The following is a 20,543-nucleotide window of genomic DNA, read 5'->3' on the forward strand; positions in this document are numbered from 1 at the left end:
CTCCAAATTTTATGAGGGGTTCAGATGACATCATCTTTCACTTTTAAGCCTCCCAGCTTTCCCCACTGCTTCTTCTGTCTTGGAAAAGATGAGACAGCTGCTCAGTGTCTTTTGAATGATGAGACGTCCATACTGAAAAGCGATTTGTAATGTAGTTGAATGTTTTGTCAGCCCCACTCTTTGTGTAGTTTTCCACTGCACCTGTATTTATTACCTGAAAACATGAAAATTAGCTCAAAATATTTTGTGACTTTAGATTGGCCCTAATAAAGGTATTATGCTACTGTTGCTTGGATATTTCCCCCTTTAACTGGCCCAAAACGGCATAATTAACTATCCACAGTTACACCATGTAGTGGGAGCCCAACGCCCCTTTCATGCATGTCTGACTGGTTTTGCTCCACTAATGGCTAGACTTGAAAGGTGGCGAGTGTATCCTGAGATAGCCTCTTCCTTTGATAGGCGCCTTCTCACCTGCCTATCTTCTCTTAGGATGGGACCAGGCAAGTCCTTCCTCCTCCGTCGCCCTGAGGCGCGCTCCGGACGCTCCTTTTCCTTCCCTCACGTTCTTTTCCCGCCTCCTCCAGACCAGGCCTCTCCTCCTCCTCCTCCTCCTCTAATCACAGTACGTCAAGAGAAGGCGGGCGGCTGGCAGGTAGGGGGGCGCGGTTAAAAACCGCCGCAAATCAGCAGAGAAGAACTTTGAATGCTCCGAGGTGCAGCGAAGGAGACGTACGGTACGCTGCCTTCTGATCCGAAGTGGGGGAAAGCGCCGCCGCCGACAACCCCCTGCCCACCGAAGCGCAACAGGGGGCGCCGGCTGCTTGCCGGGAGAACCGGGAAGCCCGGCTCCGGCCGCCGTCGGAGCCTGACAACTTTCCCCCTCTCGGCCCATGGTGCGCTCGGCTCGGCGGGGCTTTGATTTCCCTCAGAGGCTGACAGGTGAGGTTTCTTCGCGCCTTGTCTTTTTGCCTGCAGTTCGCTTGGCGCCGCGCTGGGAACGGCGTGAGGGCAGTAGCGCTACCCGGCTCGACGCCCTTCGAGCTCCTGAGAGTAGCGAAGGGTCCCTCCTCCACCACCACCCCGGTCCCCCTCGCTGGCTCAGTGGGGCTGAGTGCTTAACGTCACAAGCGCTCGGTGTCGGCCCATGCATTGACTTGTACTGTCTTGTTTTCTTCCCAGCAGCGATGGCACCCTGTAGAGACATGACATTTTCGTTTCTAAAGCGCTGGGAACCAAGTCTGTCTGGAAGACTTCCCTCGTAATCCAAAGGGAAGAGGGCTGGATAGGGAAGCGCCCTCTGCACATGCTCGGAGCCATTCTCTTTTTCTTTCTTTTTTTAATGCTGTTTAACCTACTATTTTGGGAGTGAAACTTTTCAGGGTTAAGCCTTGCTGAGGGATCCTGGCTTCAAACTGAGCACTGCTTTGACAAAAGGGGTAGTAGACCCTGGTTTAGCTTGCCTAGGTGAAAGAGAAAATGGGGGTGAGTGGGTGGAAGGGAAGAAGGCTTGACAAATTGATGCAGGGCTAGCCTGTTAGCCATCATGGCTCCATGGGCAGGTGCTACTGTCTTCACGGCTGTCCTCTTGTGGTCTTCTCAGAGGTATCTAGTCGGCAGGATGCTGGACTAGATGGACTGTTGGGTCTGAACCAGTGTGGGTCTTCATCTATTCTTTATGATTAAAGATCAGGTGCTGGGTACAAAAAACAGGAGTGGGGTGTTGCCTTCATGCTTTGCTTGTAGCTTCCCAGAGGCACCTGGCTGACTACTATAATTGTTGCACCCTTTGGATACTATTAAAAAGTGTGTGTTAGACTAGATGGGACTTGTTGCCATTCAGCAGGATTCTTCTTATGGAGCATTTCCTCCCTTAATGAAAAATTCCAGTGTTGAAGCAAACATAAAAACCAGTCCATGAAACCAGGGCTTTCTCCTGAAAACCTATGCCATGATCAACCTTGTCGTCTTTGAGATGCCACTAGACTTTATTTTTATGTGTGAAACATCTCTTAGAAACATATCTAAACGTTTTGGCAAGGGAAACAATCATTTACATTAGTATTTTTCCAGATTTTTTCCATTTCATAGTAATAGTCCATTTAGTCTTAGTGGGACTTCCCAATTTGTGATTTTCTATTATTTAGTAGCAAAGATTAGGCATAAAAAGTGCAATGTGTCTGGCCTGACTCTACACAAAAAGTTGACTGGTTTGTAATTGAGTTGCACAACAGGTTTGTTAAATATGGAGTTTAGGGAGATGGCATATTGTAGAATCTATTTCTTCAATAGCTCTCTTACCTTTTGTTTCATTTTCCTCTGATCTCTCATCTAGGTAATCATTGATTATAATCTTAGGGATAGGTGACAGGTTTATAAGTAACAGGGGGCTAATTTTTCTTAAGAGAAACCAGAACTTTCTTTTTATCAGGCATGAGAATAAGTAAGAATATGTGTCTTGTTCCTTTCTGCCAAATACAGTGATGAGATCTTGGACAAATCACCTAATCCAGACCATAAAATTGGACTCGTAATGCTTTCTTCAGATGTCCATTGTAAAACTAAAGTTATTACTGTTTGGAAATTGGCCTGCCTAGTCCTCAGATGGTACTTCTATTGACCTTGCCAAGAATGCACTTACACACCTAATAGCACCTTAGATTACTTGAAAACTTGAAAACATCTAATTTACTTTTTCATCACTTAGGAAATACATCAGGCAAGTTGTAACCATGGGTGGGTTTATATTTCTGTTACACTTTCCTCCTATGCCCAGTAGAATCATGGAATTGGAAAATACCTCAAAGATCAGCTACTCCAACTCTCTATTCAATGCAGACAATTACTTCTGATTCTTTTTCCATACAGTGGCCACTACTTCACTTCGGTTTTGTCTTCATTATGTCATTGCCTCACATTTGTAGTCATATATTGCTTCCTTCACTTCATGTAGCTATGTATTCCCACATTCCAATAATGTTGTGTTCTTGTCAAGCTTGAGAGCATGCAATAGATCTAACACATGTAAGATTTAGGGTTTGAGAAGGTATGAGCTCCACAGCCACTATTTCACTGGTTGTCTCTTGGCAGCCCTAATCCAGAGAAGAAGCAAAAAGACCAAGCCTGCCTGACAGGGTTGTTGTGATTTAAAATATTTCCCTGAGCTCATTAGAGGAATGATGAAATGCAAATATAAATAAATCATTTCCCTGTTCCTTCTCAAACTGATGATCATCTCTGTAAACCTGACAGCACTAATGATCTTTTTGAAGGTTTATGTGTGACCCTAATCAAACAAAAACCACTATGAATTGTGACACCATAGGTTGTTTTTTTCTTATTTGACCCTCTGTAGAGTTGGAAAATGTGACCATAAAAGTTTGTTTCTGTACACAAATGTTCACAATATGGTGAGGGAGATATGGCTTTCCATCAGTAATGTTGAAATAATGGCAGTTTATCACAGAATTCTTGTGAGGATAAATGTGATAAGGGCTGTAAATATCTTTCCATGTCACCAGTGCTATAGAAATGATTGATAAAAGGATGCTGTGGTCAGTTATTTCTATTTGGAGCCATGTCCCCTTAACAGTGATCCTACAAGACTTTTGGAAGTCGTATGCAATACTAAGTAAAATTTAATGCCACTAGAGAAGTGTAACCCTGCATTGTTACACTTCTTCAGTGGTGAAGTGGTTATGTGCATGTTTCCCCAAGTTCCTTTGTTGGAATGCAGAAGTTTCAGGGAATGCAAAAGTTTCAGGGAGTTAGTTAAAGTTGTCTACCCAGAAAAAAAGAGCAATTTGGTTTTCTGCAAAACCTTTCTGTATTAGGTGGCTTCCTCTCCCTCTTTCATGTCTTGTCACCAGCCCATCATAAACTATGCCCCAACTCATTACTGACTAGGGATGAAGGAAAAAATAAGTTCAGTTTGTATTTTTCTGTGCTTTTGAGCCAATATACAAACCAAAACTCAGTTATCCTTCAAAATTCACACTCCTCTGAATTTTACAATGGAGTTCTTCAATCAAAGCATGTGTACAAAAATGTTTATAATAGGGGAAAGTGCACACAAAAATGCAGATATTAGTGAGAACAATGTTTCAAAATGCATTATATTAAGGAAATTGTTTGTAAAATGTGTAGGTTCAGCAAGTTTTTTTGTACAAAATGTATGTTAGGAGAAGTGCACAAAAATACATATGAATTTTTATGTGAACTTTTTAGAAAATCTAAAATTTCAGGATGAGCCAAATTTAAAATTAGAAAAATTCTCAAAATTTGAGACAAACCAAACTTAAGACTGGAAAAAAGAGAAATCTAGATTGACAGATTCACCCATCCCTAAAAGTGTTGATGTTTCTTGGTTACTGTGATTAACTGAAGTGATAAAATAATCATGTCCTCAATTATTTCGCTAACCAACACTTTGGTCCTAGGTCTGTGGGAGTTTTCCCTGAGTAAAGTGATGATAGTTGTTGACTTTATATGGCATGCTGTTGAAACAGTTAATAGGATTTAGAAATCTGTGTCGTATCTTCTTTGCATAAAGACTGATTGATATTTGATATTCCATCTTTTAAATACAGGATGCAGCTGCATCAACTTTCACTACTCTCTAATGGTGTAAATATGTGTTGTGGAGAAAATACAGGATAATGCTAATGAGGAGGACATTTACATGGATACCAGGTGGGCTGGGCAGAAAGGGGTGCTTAGTCCTTTTCCTACTCACCAGTTCTCCTCAGAGAATGCCTACTATCCCTTTTCTCTCACTAGGTCCTAAGAATAGAAACAGTCTTGTTGTGAGAAGGAGACAGCTATTTGCAGGGGAGTATTAGCAATATAGAAAGGGTTAAGTACACTTGCCTTCTGCCTACAAATTATCCTGTATAAATGTTCCTGCCCGATGCTGCTTAATGCTAACTCTCCAAAGGTGGAGACACTCACATTTATTTATTTACAAAATTTGCATAACGTTCCATATCTGAAACAGATTCCACAGCAGTGAACATAAGAAGTAAAACAGTAAAAAATACAAAGATTAAATCACCATTAAAATAATATTAAAAATAGAATACCAATAAAAAACTGTGCCTGTCAGTTAAGGAATGTTTCCTGGAATAGAGCTGTTTTCAGAAGGCACCAGAAGCTACACAGTGTTAGTGCCTGCCTGACCTCCAAGGGCAGGGTGTTCCAAACAAAGGGGGCCACCTCGCTGAACGTTTTTCTCCTGGTGGACTGCAGTCGGGCCATGTTTAATCACCAGAAGCAGAGATAATGTTTATTTTTGCCCCAGAAGGCTAGTGCCTTTCCAAACTGTAGACACCCAGATGGTGGACTATACTACAATTCTCATGACCACCAACCAGCATGGTCAGGGTTAATGGGAGTTGTAGTCCAACAACTGGGAAAATCTGAAGTAAAGTAATGCCTTCTATTGGACTAATTTAAGTTTGGCTTCACAGAACTTGGAACAATGAAGACAATGCTAAGTTGGGAATGCTTAAAATATCAGAATTAGAAAAAAAATTCTAAGTAATACACATATTTTTGCACAAACACAGTAACAAAACTTCAGATTTGCTACTTTGTGCATCTTATAGACATTTCTCCATACTATTCCTTCAAATAATAATATTGGTCCCAAGTCTTTCAGTTTAGTCATGAGCAACTACTAATTTATAAATGACTAATTGATGTTGATGGATGGGATGTGCTTCCTATCCAAAACAAGAGACATTGCCTACCAATTAAAAGGAGCCCTAGGTGAGCATTGTTATGTGGATGGGGTATACATCAAGTATACACACAAAGTTATACTCTTGTATATGTCTCTCACTTGCAGGCTTAGGGTGCATGTTCCCCAATCCTATCAATAGTTTTTAAAATTGTTTTATCAATTACATATGTATTACAATAATCTACCAAACTAATGGATTCAATCCAGACCAAATTAGTCCCATTGAGGCCCCATTGAATTCAGTGGAACTTAAGTTAGTCATGACTAAGACAGCAATCCTAAATGCGGTTAGAGAACTTAAACGGTGCACCTACTGATGCTTCCAAAGCCTTGCTGGCTCATGCTAATCAGAGCAGGAAGTGTGGGAGAGCAGATTTGCTGGGCTTTTCAGCTTGGTTGATCTTTGTGGGTTTTTTAATCCCCCCCTTTGAATTTGCTATGCCAGCTCCAAGCTGACATAGTTGAGAGGCCCAATTATGGGGGGCCTTGAGGGATTCACTTGGCATTAGATCCAGTGGATCCAAAGTTACCAATGCTCCAACCTCTACTAGTGCGGACTGAGAAAGTAAACCATATGAATATGTTTTGTAAAATTAACTAATTATGGGCAGTATACAATGGTATCATTCCACAAACTCAAATAGCACTAATGGAGCTCCACTGAATCTTTCTGTTGTGCATTATAGTTAAGCTGGTTGAACAACCATGCTTGGACAAACTTAACTTTAGTTGGATTCTCCTCTTGCGCATAGTTCAGAATCTAGTTTCCACTTACACAATGTAATTTGCACTAGTGGAATAGCATAGCTGGATACTGCCCGTTACTAGAATATAAGAAGAGAGGTAACATATATGTTGTTGTTGTTTATTCGTTCAATCATTTCCGACTCTTCGTGACTTCATGGACCAGCCCACGCCAGAGCTTTCTGTCGGCCGTCGCCACCCCTAGCTCCCCCAAGGTCAAGTCTGTCACCTCCAGAATATCATCCATCCATCTTGCCCTTGGTCGGCCCCTCTTCCTTTTGCCTTCCACTTTCCCTAGCATCCGCCTCTTCTCCAGGGTATCCTGTCTTCTCATTATGTGGCCAAAGTACTTCAGTTTTGCCTTTAATGCCATTCCCTCAAGTGAGCAGTCTGGCTTTATTTCCTGGAGTATGGACTGGTTTGATCTTCTTGCAGTCCAAGGCACTCTCAGCATTTTCCTCCAACGCCACAGTTCAAAAGCATCTATCTTCCTTCGCTCAGCTTTCCTTATGGTCCAGCTCTCGCAGCCATAGGTTACTACGGGGAATACCATTGCTTTAACTATGCGGACCTTTGTTGTCAGTGTGGTGTCTCTGCTCTTAACTATTTTATCAAGATTTGTCATTGCTCTCCTCCCAAGAAGTAAACGTCATATATATATATATATATATATATATATATATATATATATATATATATATATAAAATTGAAACCATTTATTGCTTATAGGCAGAATAAGGAACACTTTTCTATTAATGTATTATTTATTTAGTATGACAAAAAAGACTTTTTGGTAAGTTTTTTTTGAATTTGATATTTATGTTGTTTATCTATAATGGATCTACTTTTAATTAAATACAATAAGTTTTGCAATAATAAATATACATATCCAGTTTGTGCAGGCAGAAAAACATTGTTGACTCTTGCCACATTTTCTCCTACTTTTTCCCCTTTCTCTATTCATCATGCAAAGAAAAGAAAAAGAAATCAAGAGAAGGGAGAAGCCACATTTGGCAGATGAGGGCAGATTAAAGAAGTGAAACACATTCAAGGAATAATATTAAAAATGTTAGACCAGTGTATTTTTATATACACTGTTTGTTCTTTTGCCAGAAAAACTACCATGCCCATGAGCTATGTCTCCATGCCAGGTTCTGTTTTGGTCTTCTATGACTGGAATATTAACCACTTGGCAACTAGCATGGCTTCCTTCACCTAGGCAGCCAAAATAAGGTTGCAGCCTCAGTCCTTACAGGTTGTCTAATTTTACAATTTAACATTGTATGAATTAGTCCAAGTTCCAGACCTAACTCATACAGCATATCTATATCTTCAGTAAATAGAAAACATTGAGCTATTCGTATTTAATGCTAGGGGTGTGCCTAAAAATAAATTTTGTTGTGCAATGCTCAGGAAAACGTTAAGTAACTTTTACCTTTGGTTAGTATGCAACAAGGGTATAAACCTACATAGCATTTCAGAACAACAGTATATGTTAAATACTGAATTAAATTAAAAACTGAATTATAAAAATAAGACACTAGGATTTAAGATGGATGATGAACAGAGAAAACCTCTTTGTTTCTGAGTTGCTGCTTCAGAATCAGGCTTTCTCAGTCTTGACCATGTATCAGTTATTTATTGTGCTTCAGTTTTTATTTGGCAAACCTGACACTATTTGAGATGTGATGAATTTGTAAATATAGCTGCATTTTAGGAACTTGGTTATCTGTAATATATAAGTCCTCCATCTGCCACAACAGCACTTGAATGATAGCATTATTTTATTAGCATTTTATAGACACAGACTTTACCTGTATGAACCATCCCATGGCTTATTACACATGGCTTTCAAAAATAGACATGACTTAGGCTGGTCAGATTTATGACTTTTTGGCAAGGTATAGCTAAGCAGTTTGCTGTGCTTTTTCAATGCTCTGTGTTTAAACAGTCTTGGATTCAACACTGCATGAGTGGAAGTCCACTTGCACAATGGGACTTCCCCATCCTCTCTTACCCCTGAGCCCCCCCCCCCGTGCACCCCACAAAACTGCTCCAGAGGGTTCCCCCAACTTTCCAGAGCAAATTTGGGGGCATACAGGAACTGCAGGGGGGAGCAAAAACTATTCCACCAATGATTTCCCTTCTGCTGGCAGAACAACACCATTGGATCCAAGCCAGAGGGCTTCATTCTTGTGTTGAATTCCCTTAACACATTGTTGCTCAGCCAGAAGGTGGTGAGGAAAGACCTAAATAATCAGCCCTGTGTATATGGGGTGGCTTTTGAACATCACTGCAGTGTCCATGCAGTAATGTTTGAAAGGCCATGGAAAAGTGGCATATCGACCAGTGCAGTAACATGAAGAAGGACCTGAGACACTGCCAAAATGCACATATCTGGAAGCATGAATATCCTATTTGGATTTGCATTAAAAGAGGGAAATGTATTTCTTTTGAAGGAGTTGAATTTCATGGGACTTGTTATTAGGGAGAAATCACCATTTCTAGGTGGAAAGGCATCTTCTAGGATTTCTAATCTAAACACATCAGTTGCATGAATATCATCTCTAAGGTGGCATGTCCTTAGCAGGTTGTTCAAATCCTTTTGAAGTGGTTCTTTGGCAGTAAACATTTAACAATATTAAAGTGCACACAGCTTGTACTTTGTTATAATTTAATTTGGAAAGTAAAACAATTTTCTCTTCCATGTACACTTAGTTAACCAGTAATCCAAAGTCTGGTGTTTTCCAAAGACTCAGGGGTGGGTGAGAGTTTGCCACATATTCCAGCACTTCTAATAGTCTAGCTGAAATATATAATGAATTGACAAGGTAGTTTGTAAAGACTGTATGGTCTTTAATTAACACTGAGCATAATAACAATGTGAATGCCATCTACCATTGCATATTGTGCATCAGGTTTCTCTACTGACTGCCTCTCACATTACTATTCAGAGATGTAGGCACACTCCTGTGACTTACCCAAGCTCTCCAGATGTGTGAAAATGTAATATGAAAACTAGAACACACACATTGGCCTGAGAGAAGACTGCTATATAGCAAACACAAATGGAAAGAACCTCTATTGCCGGTTGCTTAAAAATGCTTGTAACTAGAAATTTAAAATGTGCTGGCATGTTGCTTACGTTGTTGTTTTATTATAATCCTGAAGTCTGGAAATCTGTTTCAGACCTGATGGTAAGACTGAAAATTCATGGGTCTTAAGAATCAGAATACACATTTGTCCAAGTCATGTCGATTTCTAAAGTCTTGTGTATGTGTCTTCTCTCACATGTGTGCATTCTCATTTGTATATATATAAAATATGTAACTTGTTAGAGAATACCCATGTGTCTTAATATTAATGAAAGATCAGGAAGCAGCCATATAATACTCGAAAGCTGTAGGACATTTGTGTGCAGACTTCTGAGCTATTCTGTGGTCTGCAGTTTGAAAAGTGTTGAATAAGAGGTGATCATCTTGTTGAGCTCTCTGATTTTAGGCAGCTATGTGATAGACTGAAACATGCTCAAAGAAAGAGATGAGAGTTAATATTTTACTCATTTGTAAAATCCAGGAAGCAGTAAATCAACAATAGACAATCATGAATCTTGAGTCAGCCATCTCTATTCCTCAACGTTTCAGTTTCACTATGAATCAACTGTAATTAGAGCAGTTGTTGTTCTTTATTTTATTATTTAAACATTTGTATCCCACTCTATATCACTGGGATCTCAGGGCAGTGTACAGATAAAATCATACAAACAGTATAAAACAAAAGCAATGGTATTCCCCGTAGTAACCTATGGCTGCGAGAGCTGGACCATAAGGAAAGCTGAGTGAAGGAAGATAGATGCTTTTGAATGTGGTGTTGGAGGAAAATTCTGAGAGTGCCTTGGACTGCAAGAAGATCAAACCAATCCATACTCCAGGAAATAAAGCCAGACTGCTCACTTGAGGGAATGGTGTTAAAGGCAAAACTGAAGTACATTGGCCACATAATGAGAAGACAGGATACCCTGGAGAAGAGGCTGATGCTAGGGAAAGTGGAAGGCAAAAGGAAGAGGGGCCGACCAAGGGCAAGATGGATGGATGAGATTCTGGAGGTGATAGACTTGACCTTGGGGGAGCTAGGGGTGGCGACGGCCGACAGAAAGCTCTGGCGTGGGCTGGTCCATGAAGTCACGAAGAGTCGGAAATGACTGAACGAATAAACAAACAAAAACAACTTAAACCATTAATCAAGCTAAAACCAGTAAAGAATTTAAATGCAGTAGAAACAAAACAATTAAAACCTTGGTGAATTTAGCCATCAAAGGCTTTGTTAAAAAGCCATGTTTTAACTTGGCACCGAAATAAGGCCAGTGCCGGCGCCAGTTGGACCTCCAAGGAGAGGGCATTCCACAGCTGGGGTGCCACAAAGAGAAAGTCCTCTCCCATGTCCTACCACAGCATATGCCTCACATTGGTTGGACGTGGAGGAGGGCTCCTCAAACAGATCTAAATCTATTGTACTAAGAACCACAATTCCAATTTGCTTGTTTGAGGACCATCACATTTTTTACATTATGGCCACCATGCGACCATGCTTGAAAGACTTCTGAATTAAGCTGAACTACTGTCCTCTGAGCTATATGCGCACATGGAGAGAGCCATGCCCATGACTACAAGTATTGTAGATTTCTGTTGTTTCTGCAGTTCTTCTTCCATCATCTTTTACTGCTGAGGAGGATATTTTCAACTTGAAAATATTACAACTGAAATGGAAAGGTGGCTTGCCTCTTTAGCATGTGAAGAAGCCATCACATCTTCAGGATTTTTTTCTTATTCTTGGTCTTAGGAGTCTATTAGGGATCAGTGGGTAATCCCTGGTCCATAGCTGTACAGCACCAAGTACATTGTTGGTGCTATATAAATAAATAAATAATAATAGTTTTTAAAAACCCTTAAAATGGTTAGACCTCTGTTACTGGGATCAATCTGATTATTTATATTGATGCCATGTTCTGCAAATGTATTCTTTCTGGGTGACTGTGAAAGATTGTTGGGAGGACATTCCTGTGCTAAAGAAGCATTTAGTGTTATAGTCATATCTTTTTGTAAGTGGCATTGATCACATTATATGATTTTAGGAAGAGTTCCTGTTACTGACCTTAGTTGTGTTACTTTTTATGTCACTAAAATTGTTGCAATATCTGAGCCCTTCCCAGGCTTTGCTCCCAATCTGTATACTGACGCAGGGAAAGATGAAGCTTTCCCTGCCTAATGCAAGCTGGAGGACATGTCTCCTCTTTAGCCAGCATGTTGGGACGCAAGCCTAGACACTGTATTTGAGTTGTAGGGTGCAGTGGGGAGCACCTAGTTGGGGAGCACAATTTGGGCTGCTTCACATAACTCAAACTGGGAGTAATCTCTCACATGCTGAGGAAGTGGACCCCTGTATCATTCATGCCTCCTAAGCTGTACTATACATACTGTGTAGGTTTAATAAACAACGGGAAGACAATAATCTGAGCTCAGAAATTCATGAAATCTGGACCCAGGTTCTAAGATAATGCTTTGGTAAAATCCAAAATGTCTTTGTTTTTAATGTGAATTATTGAAGGCATTTTACACTCTGCATCGTTTCATGGGTACACTCTTGTTTGACCAATATTTGTGGTGAAGACAAAAAGCAGGTACCCAAAGATTTGGAGACATGCAGTAGACATGCATTGGGTCATTGTGATTAGCTGTAGCTTCCTGGCTCCTGTCCACTATGTATTCATGAACACACATCTTCTCTTCACACTTTATGTGTTTACTTAGCAAACGTTAGTCAAAACTTGGTGTTCCTGTAGTACTATGTGAAGTGGCTTTAAGCAGAACTCAGAACTAGTTTTGCCCAGGCTACAAAGATCCTGATTATTCTTACAAGCAAACAATATAACATGTTTCTAAAATGTGCATAAAGGAAATAATCCTGGTAAATCCTCTTGATTTACCAGATAATGCTGTATACTTTGTAAGGGGAAAGAGTGCATTTTCACTATGGAGTGACTCCAGAAACAGTCCTGTATTATTTCCTAAAGTTTCAATTTCATTAATCCCTTAAGTAACACTGGTTATCTAAGATTTTGATTTTGCCTAGCAGTTTCTAATTCTAAAAACAGCAGTGCTGCATTATGTTCAGTTAGCAGAGCAGAAAATGTTTTTGGTGCTTTCCTGGGTAAAAGGGTGTGACACGCAGGTTTGACTGCGAGTGGCTAAGCTTGTTTGCTGCCCAACACTTATAACCTGAGTCAGGGTTATGAAAGGTTATACTCATGACACACAACAGGGATCAGAATTAACTGCATCCTGCATATGATGTTACACCACCCTACCTGTAAATAAAATATAACTTTAAACAAAGGAATGTTTCTGCACAAATTAATTGTGCAGGACAGGGAGACCTGTGACCCTAAAGATGTTTCTCCAGGAACTTGTGGACTCTAAAACCCATCAGGTTCAGCCAGCATTGTTAAATTTTATTTTTTACTTTATTTTTTTTATTTTGCTTTTGTTACTTGCTTTGAGCATGTGAAATGGAATAAGCTTGCGGGACTGACCTTAAAGTATAATATGGAAATTATTCACAGCCTATGCGGCAGAGTCTTGCTATTTACTGTTTTACTCTGTACAGCACCATGTACATTGATGGTGCTATATAAATAAATAATAATAATAATAATATTTTATGAAGAAGTGTAGCTATCCACTGGTTTAATACAAGGGAAGGAAGAATGCCATTTTCTTCTGGGGTGAAGGCTGTAGATGTGTCTTTATCATAATTCAAAATCAAATGGTTCACAGCCTCTTTTCTCTCTTGTTTACATAGTAGTTTTACTGATATATAAGATATGTACTCATCCACAATTATTATGGATTCTCATATTTTGGAAGCTTTGCGCTTAACCAGTAGAAAACCTATTATGAATGGAGTTAGTAAATCCTGGCACAGGAATATTTGAACACATCTCTAAAAAGGGACATCTTTTGTGGAAAATCTAAACTGCATGGAAACTTTGGTCTGATTTTCCAATGAGCCTTTGTGCATTGCACTGGGTCAAAGGCTCTTGATGTCCTTTACCCCATTGATGTAATGAGTGTCTGGGCTGTTCATAATTTACCTGGGGAAAGGTGGCAAATTTAATGACTGTAATAAACATCAGCCCCTAATGTAGTGGTTTATTTTGTTTTTGCTTTGTTCCACTGGGAAAAAATGGTTCTCAACAAATAATTCAAAGCAACCTGGAGTGAAATAAGAGGGACAATACAACTATGTGTGTGTGGATAACTTTTGCGAGTGAGTTTCCTCTCATTCCAGTCCTTTGTAAGATAACCTTTGTATACCATGCTTGTACTCCTGTGAAGCTTGCACATTAGACAGGCCCAAACTAGACATGGTGTTAAATTATCTTTTCATTTGTCATGCAGGTTTTCAAAAAATACAAATAGCATCAAAGAAATGATAATTATTAGGATTGCAGCAGGCTTGGGGGGGATTTAACCCTTTCATTCTTTGCTAAACTCTTTTTGGACTCCAAATTTAATGGAAGAATCTGTCTTTTCAATCATTTTTTCAGCTCATAAATACTTCTGATAGTTATAATGTTGGAGCAGCTTGTTATTAATGGATTCTTTCATAACATAATCTTTTTGCCATATTCTTCTTGTCATAATAGGTCCAAAGACTCAAACGATATGATGGACTGGGGAACACTGCAGGCGGTTTTAGGAGGGGTAAACAAACATTCCACCAGTATTGGAAAGATCTGGCTGACTGTCCTATTCATCTTCCGCATTATGATCCTTGTAGTTGCTGCAGAGGAAGTCTGGGGTGATGAGCAAGATGATTTTGTCTGCAATACTCTGCAACCAGGATGCAAAAATGTCTGCTATGATTACTTTTTCCCCATTTCTCACATCAGACTCTGGGCCCTCCAGCTCATTTTTGTTTCTACCCCTGCACTTTTGGTGGCAATGCATGTTGCATACAGAAGGCATGAAAAGAAAAAGAAGTTCCAAAAGGGAGGGAAAAACTGTGAATATAAAGACATAGAAGAAATAAAGAGACAAAGATTTCATATTGAGGGCCCCTTATGGTGGACATACACTGCCAGCATCTTGTTTAGGCTGATCTTTGAAGCTTCTTTCATGTATGTGTTTTACTATATGTACCAGGGGTATCACATGCCCCGGCTACTGAAATGCAGTACTTGGCCTTGTCCCAACGTAGTGGATTGTTTTGTTTCCCGGCCCACTGAAAAGACAGTCTTTACCATTTTCATGATTGCAGTGTCTGGCATTTGCATTATGCTAAATGTAACTGAGTTCTCTTATTTGCTGCTAAAGTTTTGTGTCAGAAGATCTAGGAGAGCAAGAACGCCAAAGAATCACACCAACCATGAGAACAAAGAAGAAAGTAAACAAAATGAAATGAACGAGCTTATATCTGATAGCTGCCAGAATACAGTAACAGGATTTCCAAGCAGCTAAGGTTACTGTAAACCTATCATGCATCTGATACAGAATAAATGAATTGCCACATTCATAGCTGCATATGAAATTGGTTTAGATTTCACTAAGCAATAAATTAAATGGGTAAGCATGAGTTTTACTACATGTTGGAATTAGGCATATTGTTATTTTTTAAAAAAGGTCAATAACTGCATAAGAATGTAAAGAGTAATGAGGATTAAAGAGATTACATCATTTTATGCATATCCTTACCAAGTCAGCTTTGATTTGTTAAAGAGTGATACTTGTTAATATCTTCATACTAAGTTTGACCCTAAAATTAAAGAGAAGGAAATTAGCTGCCTTCCAGACTAGATACTGTTAGTATTACAAGACACCTTACCACTGTGATAACAGTTTTTAATTGTGAGATTGCATCTAAATTAAAGTATTTGATAAGATCTGATATTCCATGTTCCTTTGTATTAACATGTATGAATGAGTAGTGTCTCTTTTTTAGTTAATATTATTATTGTCTTAAAAACAAGCAGACATGCTAATATTTTCATTCTAATACTGTTGGAAGTGAATCATTTTTAAGCATATGTCTCCATGCTGTAAATAATTCTATGAATATCCTACATACTACCAGTTATAAAATTCTATGTATTATAATCCATATAGGATATATTCATTTTTTAACAGGATCAGTTTCATGTACTGTAGAATGTCTCTAAATATTTTTTGCTTTTAATTTTTTAACTGTAGACTGAAAGTAGCAATTGTAGAGAAAGGGAAGGTAGCTAGCTGAAAATAATGTGAAGAAATTTTCTTTCAACCATTATGAGCAAAATTTTAGAACAAAGTGTTCCAAATAAAGGAAAAATACCTTTGACTTAGTTTGTGTGTAATATTTTATGGAGATTATTTTTAAAATATTCAGTGACTAAGCACATTTTAGCTGTGTTCCTGAGAGACTAAAGGACAGAAAATTAAATGTAGATTTAACTATGCATAAGGTGAGCCAGACTTTGGTGCATCCGGTGAATCCCAAGTGACCTATTACATGCCTACAGCACAGTCCTATCACGTGCCTACTCAAAGTCCCACTGAATTCTATGCAACTTATTCCCAAGTAAATGTGATAGGACTACACACTTACTTGGGAATAAGCTGTAGTTGTAGTCTTATACATTCATGCATCTTTACACCTCTCCTTCCCTGCGCACCTGTGAATAGCTATTGCATCCACCCCCGGATCTCCTTCCTACCTCCCCCTACACTTTATTGGGTGGTGGTGGTTGGACAACTCCCTGCCCCCTCGGCACTGACTGTGATGGACATGGGGCACTACTAGGTGTTGCTCTGCTTTTTCCTCGGCAGTAGCTTCTCTTGTTGCTGAATAGATTTGGGAAAAACAAGGACTTCTCTCCACTAAGTAGTTTCGTGGATATCCCCTGTAAGTCATTAAGTGCCCTCCTACACATCTTTACTCGGAAGTAAGTCCCGGTTTGTTCCATTCTGCCCTTTAAATAAATAAATAACCCACTTACCTGAGAGTAATCCCTGCTGAACTCAACGAGGCTTACTTCTGAGTAGACTTGCCTAAGCCTGCCCCCCCCCCAAAAAAAGTAATAAATGAAACTGTCCCTACTAGGATCAGGGCCAGGTTTTAGGGGAAAGAGAAAGAGCACCGATCCCAGGCAGAATTAGGAGCATTGAATGCTGCTTGAGATCGGGGTGGTAGGAAGAAAGAAAGGAAAGGGGTATGTGACGTGCGTGTGTGGAGTGTGCGTGTGGAGAGCGAGAGAGAGAATCCCACTTCAGGAAAGTGCCCACCTGGATGGAAAGAGACACAGGGCTCTCGTTTCCCCGCCGCTTGACTCAAGGTTGCCTCTCCGCCTCCCCTTGATGCAAAACAGAGCCCATCCACCTGGAATAAGAAAAGAAGCCCCTGCTGCAGCCCTCCCAGGATTGGTATCCTCAGCCAACTGCGGAGACAGCTGCTGTCCAAGCCTTGTGGAAAGGGCACCAGGCAAACCCGGTCCCCTCACCCCTGCCTTTGAGGCTTTGGAGCGTGAACTGAGGAGGTGTTGCAGGGTTCCCCTTGCCACGCACTTCCAAGCCCCCAAAAGAGCACTGGTGCGCTTATTTGTGGGTATGCGCTGTACTTTTTAAAGGACTTGTGTGCAGAAAGCTCTCCGGGGAGTTCCCTTTGGAGGGGGGAGAAGAGAAAGCGAGATCTCCCAGGACCTATCAAAGAGACTTGTGGCTCTTCCAGAGGTGCCGCCCCCTTCCTCTCCCCGCCTCGCATGGTGCACCTCTCATATACGCTTCATCTGTCAAATGCACACCCACGCGAGCGCGCTGGACTATGTGTTTACTCAGAAATAAGACTCTCTGTTCAATGGGGTTTACTCAAAGGTAAGCCTGCATGTGATTTTAGCAGTTGAAATCAATGGGCTTTACTTTTGAGAATGAGGATCAGTAGTTTGTGAACTTGAAAACGCACAGCTTCGCATGATCAAAGCAATGGAAGAGATGGATCCTTTGCACTGGTGAACTATGAGGAAAAAGAGTTTACTGTAAATGGGGGAAAATTTTAAAATCATTAAAAAATCAAGGGATGATCCAATCTGAATCAAATTTGATATGCTGAAAGCCATCCTTAAGAGTTATCACTGTGACAATTTTGATCTCTTTATCTTTAAAACATGCAGATGTAAGCATTTGTTTAATTTCCATTTTAAAAATCCCTTAAAATCAAGGGATGATCCAATCGGATTCAAACTGGGCATGCTGAGAGCCCTCCTTAAGAGCTATCACTGTGCCAGTGATAGGCTTATGGGGGAAAGATATTAGGGAGACCTGGCAGAGAAGGGTTTCCCAGAGGATTGTGTGAGGCACTTGTATAGGGGGGATCTACACTACTGCTTTAAAGCGCTTTATAACAGTTTTGACAACTGTTGGGGCCCAGGACACACTGCATATACATGTTTAAAAATGCTTTAAAAGCAGTAGTGTAGATCCCCTCTAAGCCAAGAGCTAGCCAGGATATTGGATCACAATGACACAGAAGGCTGGGAGTGGGAGAACTATAGGGGAAGCTGAGCCAACACACACAGCTTTTCTACACGAGGCTGTTGATTCACAGTCTCTTTTGGTTTTGTCACAGAATTGAGATCTGAGTACTACACTAGTGTATGGCCTGGCCTGCAAAATCATGGCTACCCACAGGGGTTTATGGATGAATGGCTGCTTTTGCATTTAAGCTAGCAAACTGTTATTTTCTGCACTAGTCTGCAACATTCCTTTGGCTATGGGAAAGATGGGTCAAAGAACATATAGTAATTTCATGGAAGTACCAGGTGCCTTATCTACGAGGCCTGGTACCGTATCTGGAGGCTCTAACGAGCTTACATTCCAGCGGTGCCCTATCAAGGGGCCATGTCATAACACCCCATCCATACAATTACTAAGTGCACTTGTGCAAAAGAGATGTGCTTATGTGTGCCAAGGAAATGCCAAGAAGTGCCTTGTTTATCACTTGATGTCAGCTTATGCAATAGAATCTTATGATAAGAAGCTCTGCTTTGCTATTAATTCCAGTAGCCAATCACTCGACAGTGGTGCCAAGTCTAGTTATGCTATAAATTGTTCTTGCGCCCAGGAGTGGTGGACCAGACTGGTCGAAGGGTCATCTTTGCAGGAAGCTTTCGCAGTCTGGTCCACCTTTATTGGGATATGTCTGATGTGCTGTAAGGTATGCCAATAAATATATTCTCCTTGTAAGCAAACCTGTGAGTCTGACTACTTTGTTCCCTTGGCAACCCTGAAAAACCTGAAAGCTCATGGCCGGAGATAAACAACTAGAGTGCTTCTTTTCCTGCTGATCCACTACATAACCTCTGGGAGTCACTATGGTATAAGAACATAAGAAGAGCCATGCTGGATCAGACCAACGGTCTATCTAGTCCAGCATTCTGTTCACACAGTAGCCAACCAGCTGTTGACCAGGGACCCACATGGTGCAACAGCACCCTCCCACCCATGTTCCCCAGCAACTGGTGCACACAGGCTTACTGACTTGAATACTGGAGGTATAGCGGATCAGTGCAAATACACGGGTGAAAAAAGCAGCTCCTTTCACTTTCACAATTAAATGATGGATTTTCCACACTCTAAAAAAACCTCACTGAAAGTGCTCATTAGACACAGAAGTGAAACTGGAGGGTCATGTAAACAACCATGAGTAGAGAATGATGAATGCACAATAAATACATTGTGTAGAAAAGCTCATATACAGAGATCTTCACATCTCATGCACCTGTCCTAATTCACCTGGCCATCTGCCTCTTACAGATCTTTGTTGTTAACCATTACTACTAACTCACCCAAAACCCTCTAGAAGATTTGGTGAGAAAGAGATGTCCATTGGAATGGAAGAAAGGAAGGGAGACTCAAAAAGGGAACCTAGCCACTGTTTCACCAGGGAAAAGGTATATGAAAGTGGCTGAGCTTCCAACTACAAAACTGGTTAAAATACAGAGCTAACCTCTGCAATACTCACATAAGCATGTGCTAGGAAAGTTGGTAAAAGAGGCAGAGGACCTCCAGAAATCAGATAGGGCTCAAAAGATATCTTTCTGAGGATTCTTTTGGATCCTTCCTGATGCTGCTGAGTCAAGAAGCCTTGAAAAAGGATGGGGATAGAGGACTTCGGCAACCAAAACAGGTGCCTGGGTTGAAGTGTTAATGAGGCTCAATTTTTTAGATTTCTAAAAGCAAATGAATAGAATTTGAGGTATACATGAAAAAGAAATAAATGCTGCTTGGACATCACCGAAAGCCCTAGAATACATGATCATAGAATAGTAGAGTTGGAGGGGGCCTATAAGGCCATCGAGTCCAACCCCCTGCTCAATGCAGGAATCCACCTTAAAGCATTCCTGATAGTTGTCCAGCTGCCTCTTGAAGGCCTCTAGTGTGGGAGAGCCCACAACCTCCCTAGGTCATTGGTTCCATTGTCGTACTGCTCTAAGAGTCAGAAAGTTTTTCCTGATGTTCAGCTGGAATCTGCCTTCCTGTAACTTGAGCCCATTATTCTGTGTCCTGCACTCTGGGAGGATCGAGAAGAGGTCCTGGCCCTTCTCTGTGTGACAATCTTTCAACAAACATAAACTGAGTTTGTTTTTAACGGACCCCAGAATAGCTGTTTTTATACTGTTGTTTTTATGCTTTTTATGTTTTTTAAACTTTGTATATTTGTTTGAGCTTCGGCTATGGGGCGTTATGGGGTTGCACACCCCCTGAAGGAGCAGGTTCATAGCTTGGGGTTTCTCCTAGAACCATCTCTGTCACTTGAGGCCCAGGTGGCCTCAATGGCACAGAGTGCCTTCTACCAACTCCGTTTGGTGGCCCAGTTACGCCCCTATCTAGACAGGGATAACCTAGTTTCAGTCGTCCGTGTTCTGGTAATCTCCAAATTAGATTACTGCGATGCCCTCTACGTGGGGCAGCCTTTAAAGACAGTTCAGAAGCTGCAGCTGGTGCAAAATGCAGCAGCCAGATTGAT

The 20,543-nt window shown here is 40.7% G+C and overlaps 1 protein-coding gene across 1 annotated transcript; it reads left to right on the forward strand.

Annotated features, from left to right (window-relative positions):
- Positions 1–881: 881 nt before the first annotated feature.
- LOC134399732 (gap junction beta-6 protein-like) lies at positions 882–15,863 on the forward strand. The gene is made up of 2 exons (XM_063127821.1): positions 882–942; positions 14,194–15,863. The coding sequence occupies exon 2, from the start codon at positions 14,213–14,215 to the stop codon at positions 15,005–15,007; it is 795 nt and encodes a 264-aa protein (XP_062983891.1). The 5' UTR covers positions 882–942; positions 14,194–14,212; the 3' UTR covers positions 15,008–15,863.
- Positions 15,864–20,543: the final 4,680 nt, after the last annotated feature.

This window comes from Elgaria multicarinata, chromosome 5 (assembly GCF_023053635.1).
Source record: "Elgaria multicarinata webbii isolate HBS135686 ecotype San Diego chromosome 5, rElgMul1.1.pri, whole genome shotgun sequence".
Lineage (NCBI taxonomy): Eukaryota > Metazoa > Chordata > Lepidosauria > Squamata > Anguidae > Elgaria > Elgaria multicarinata.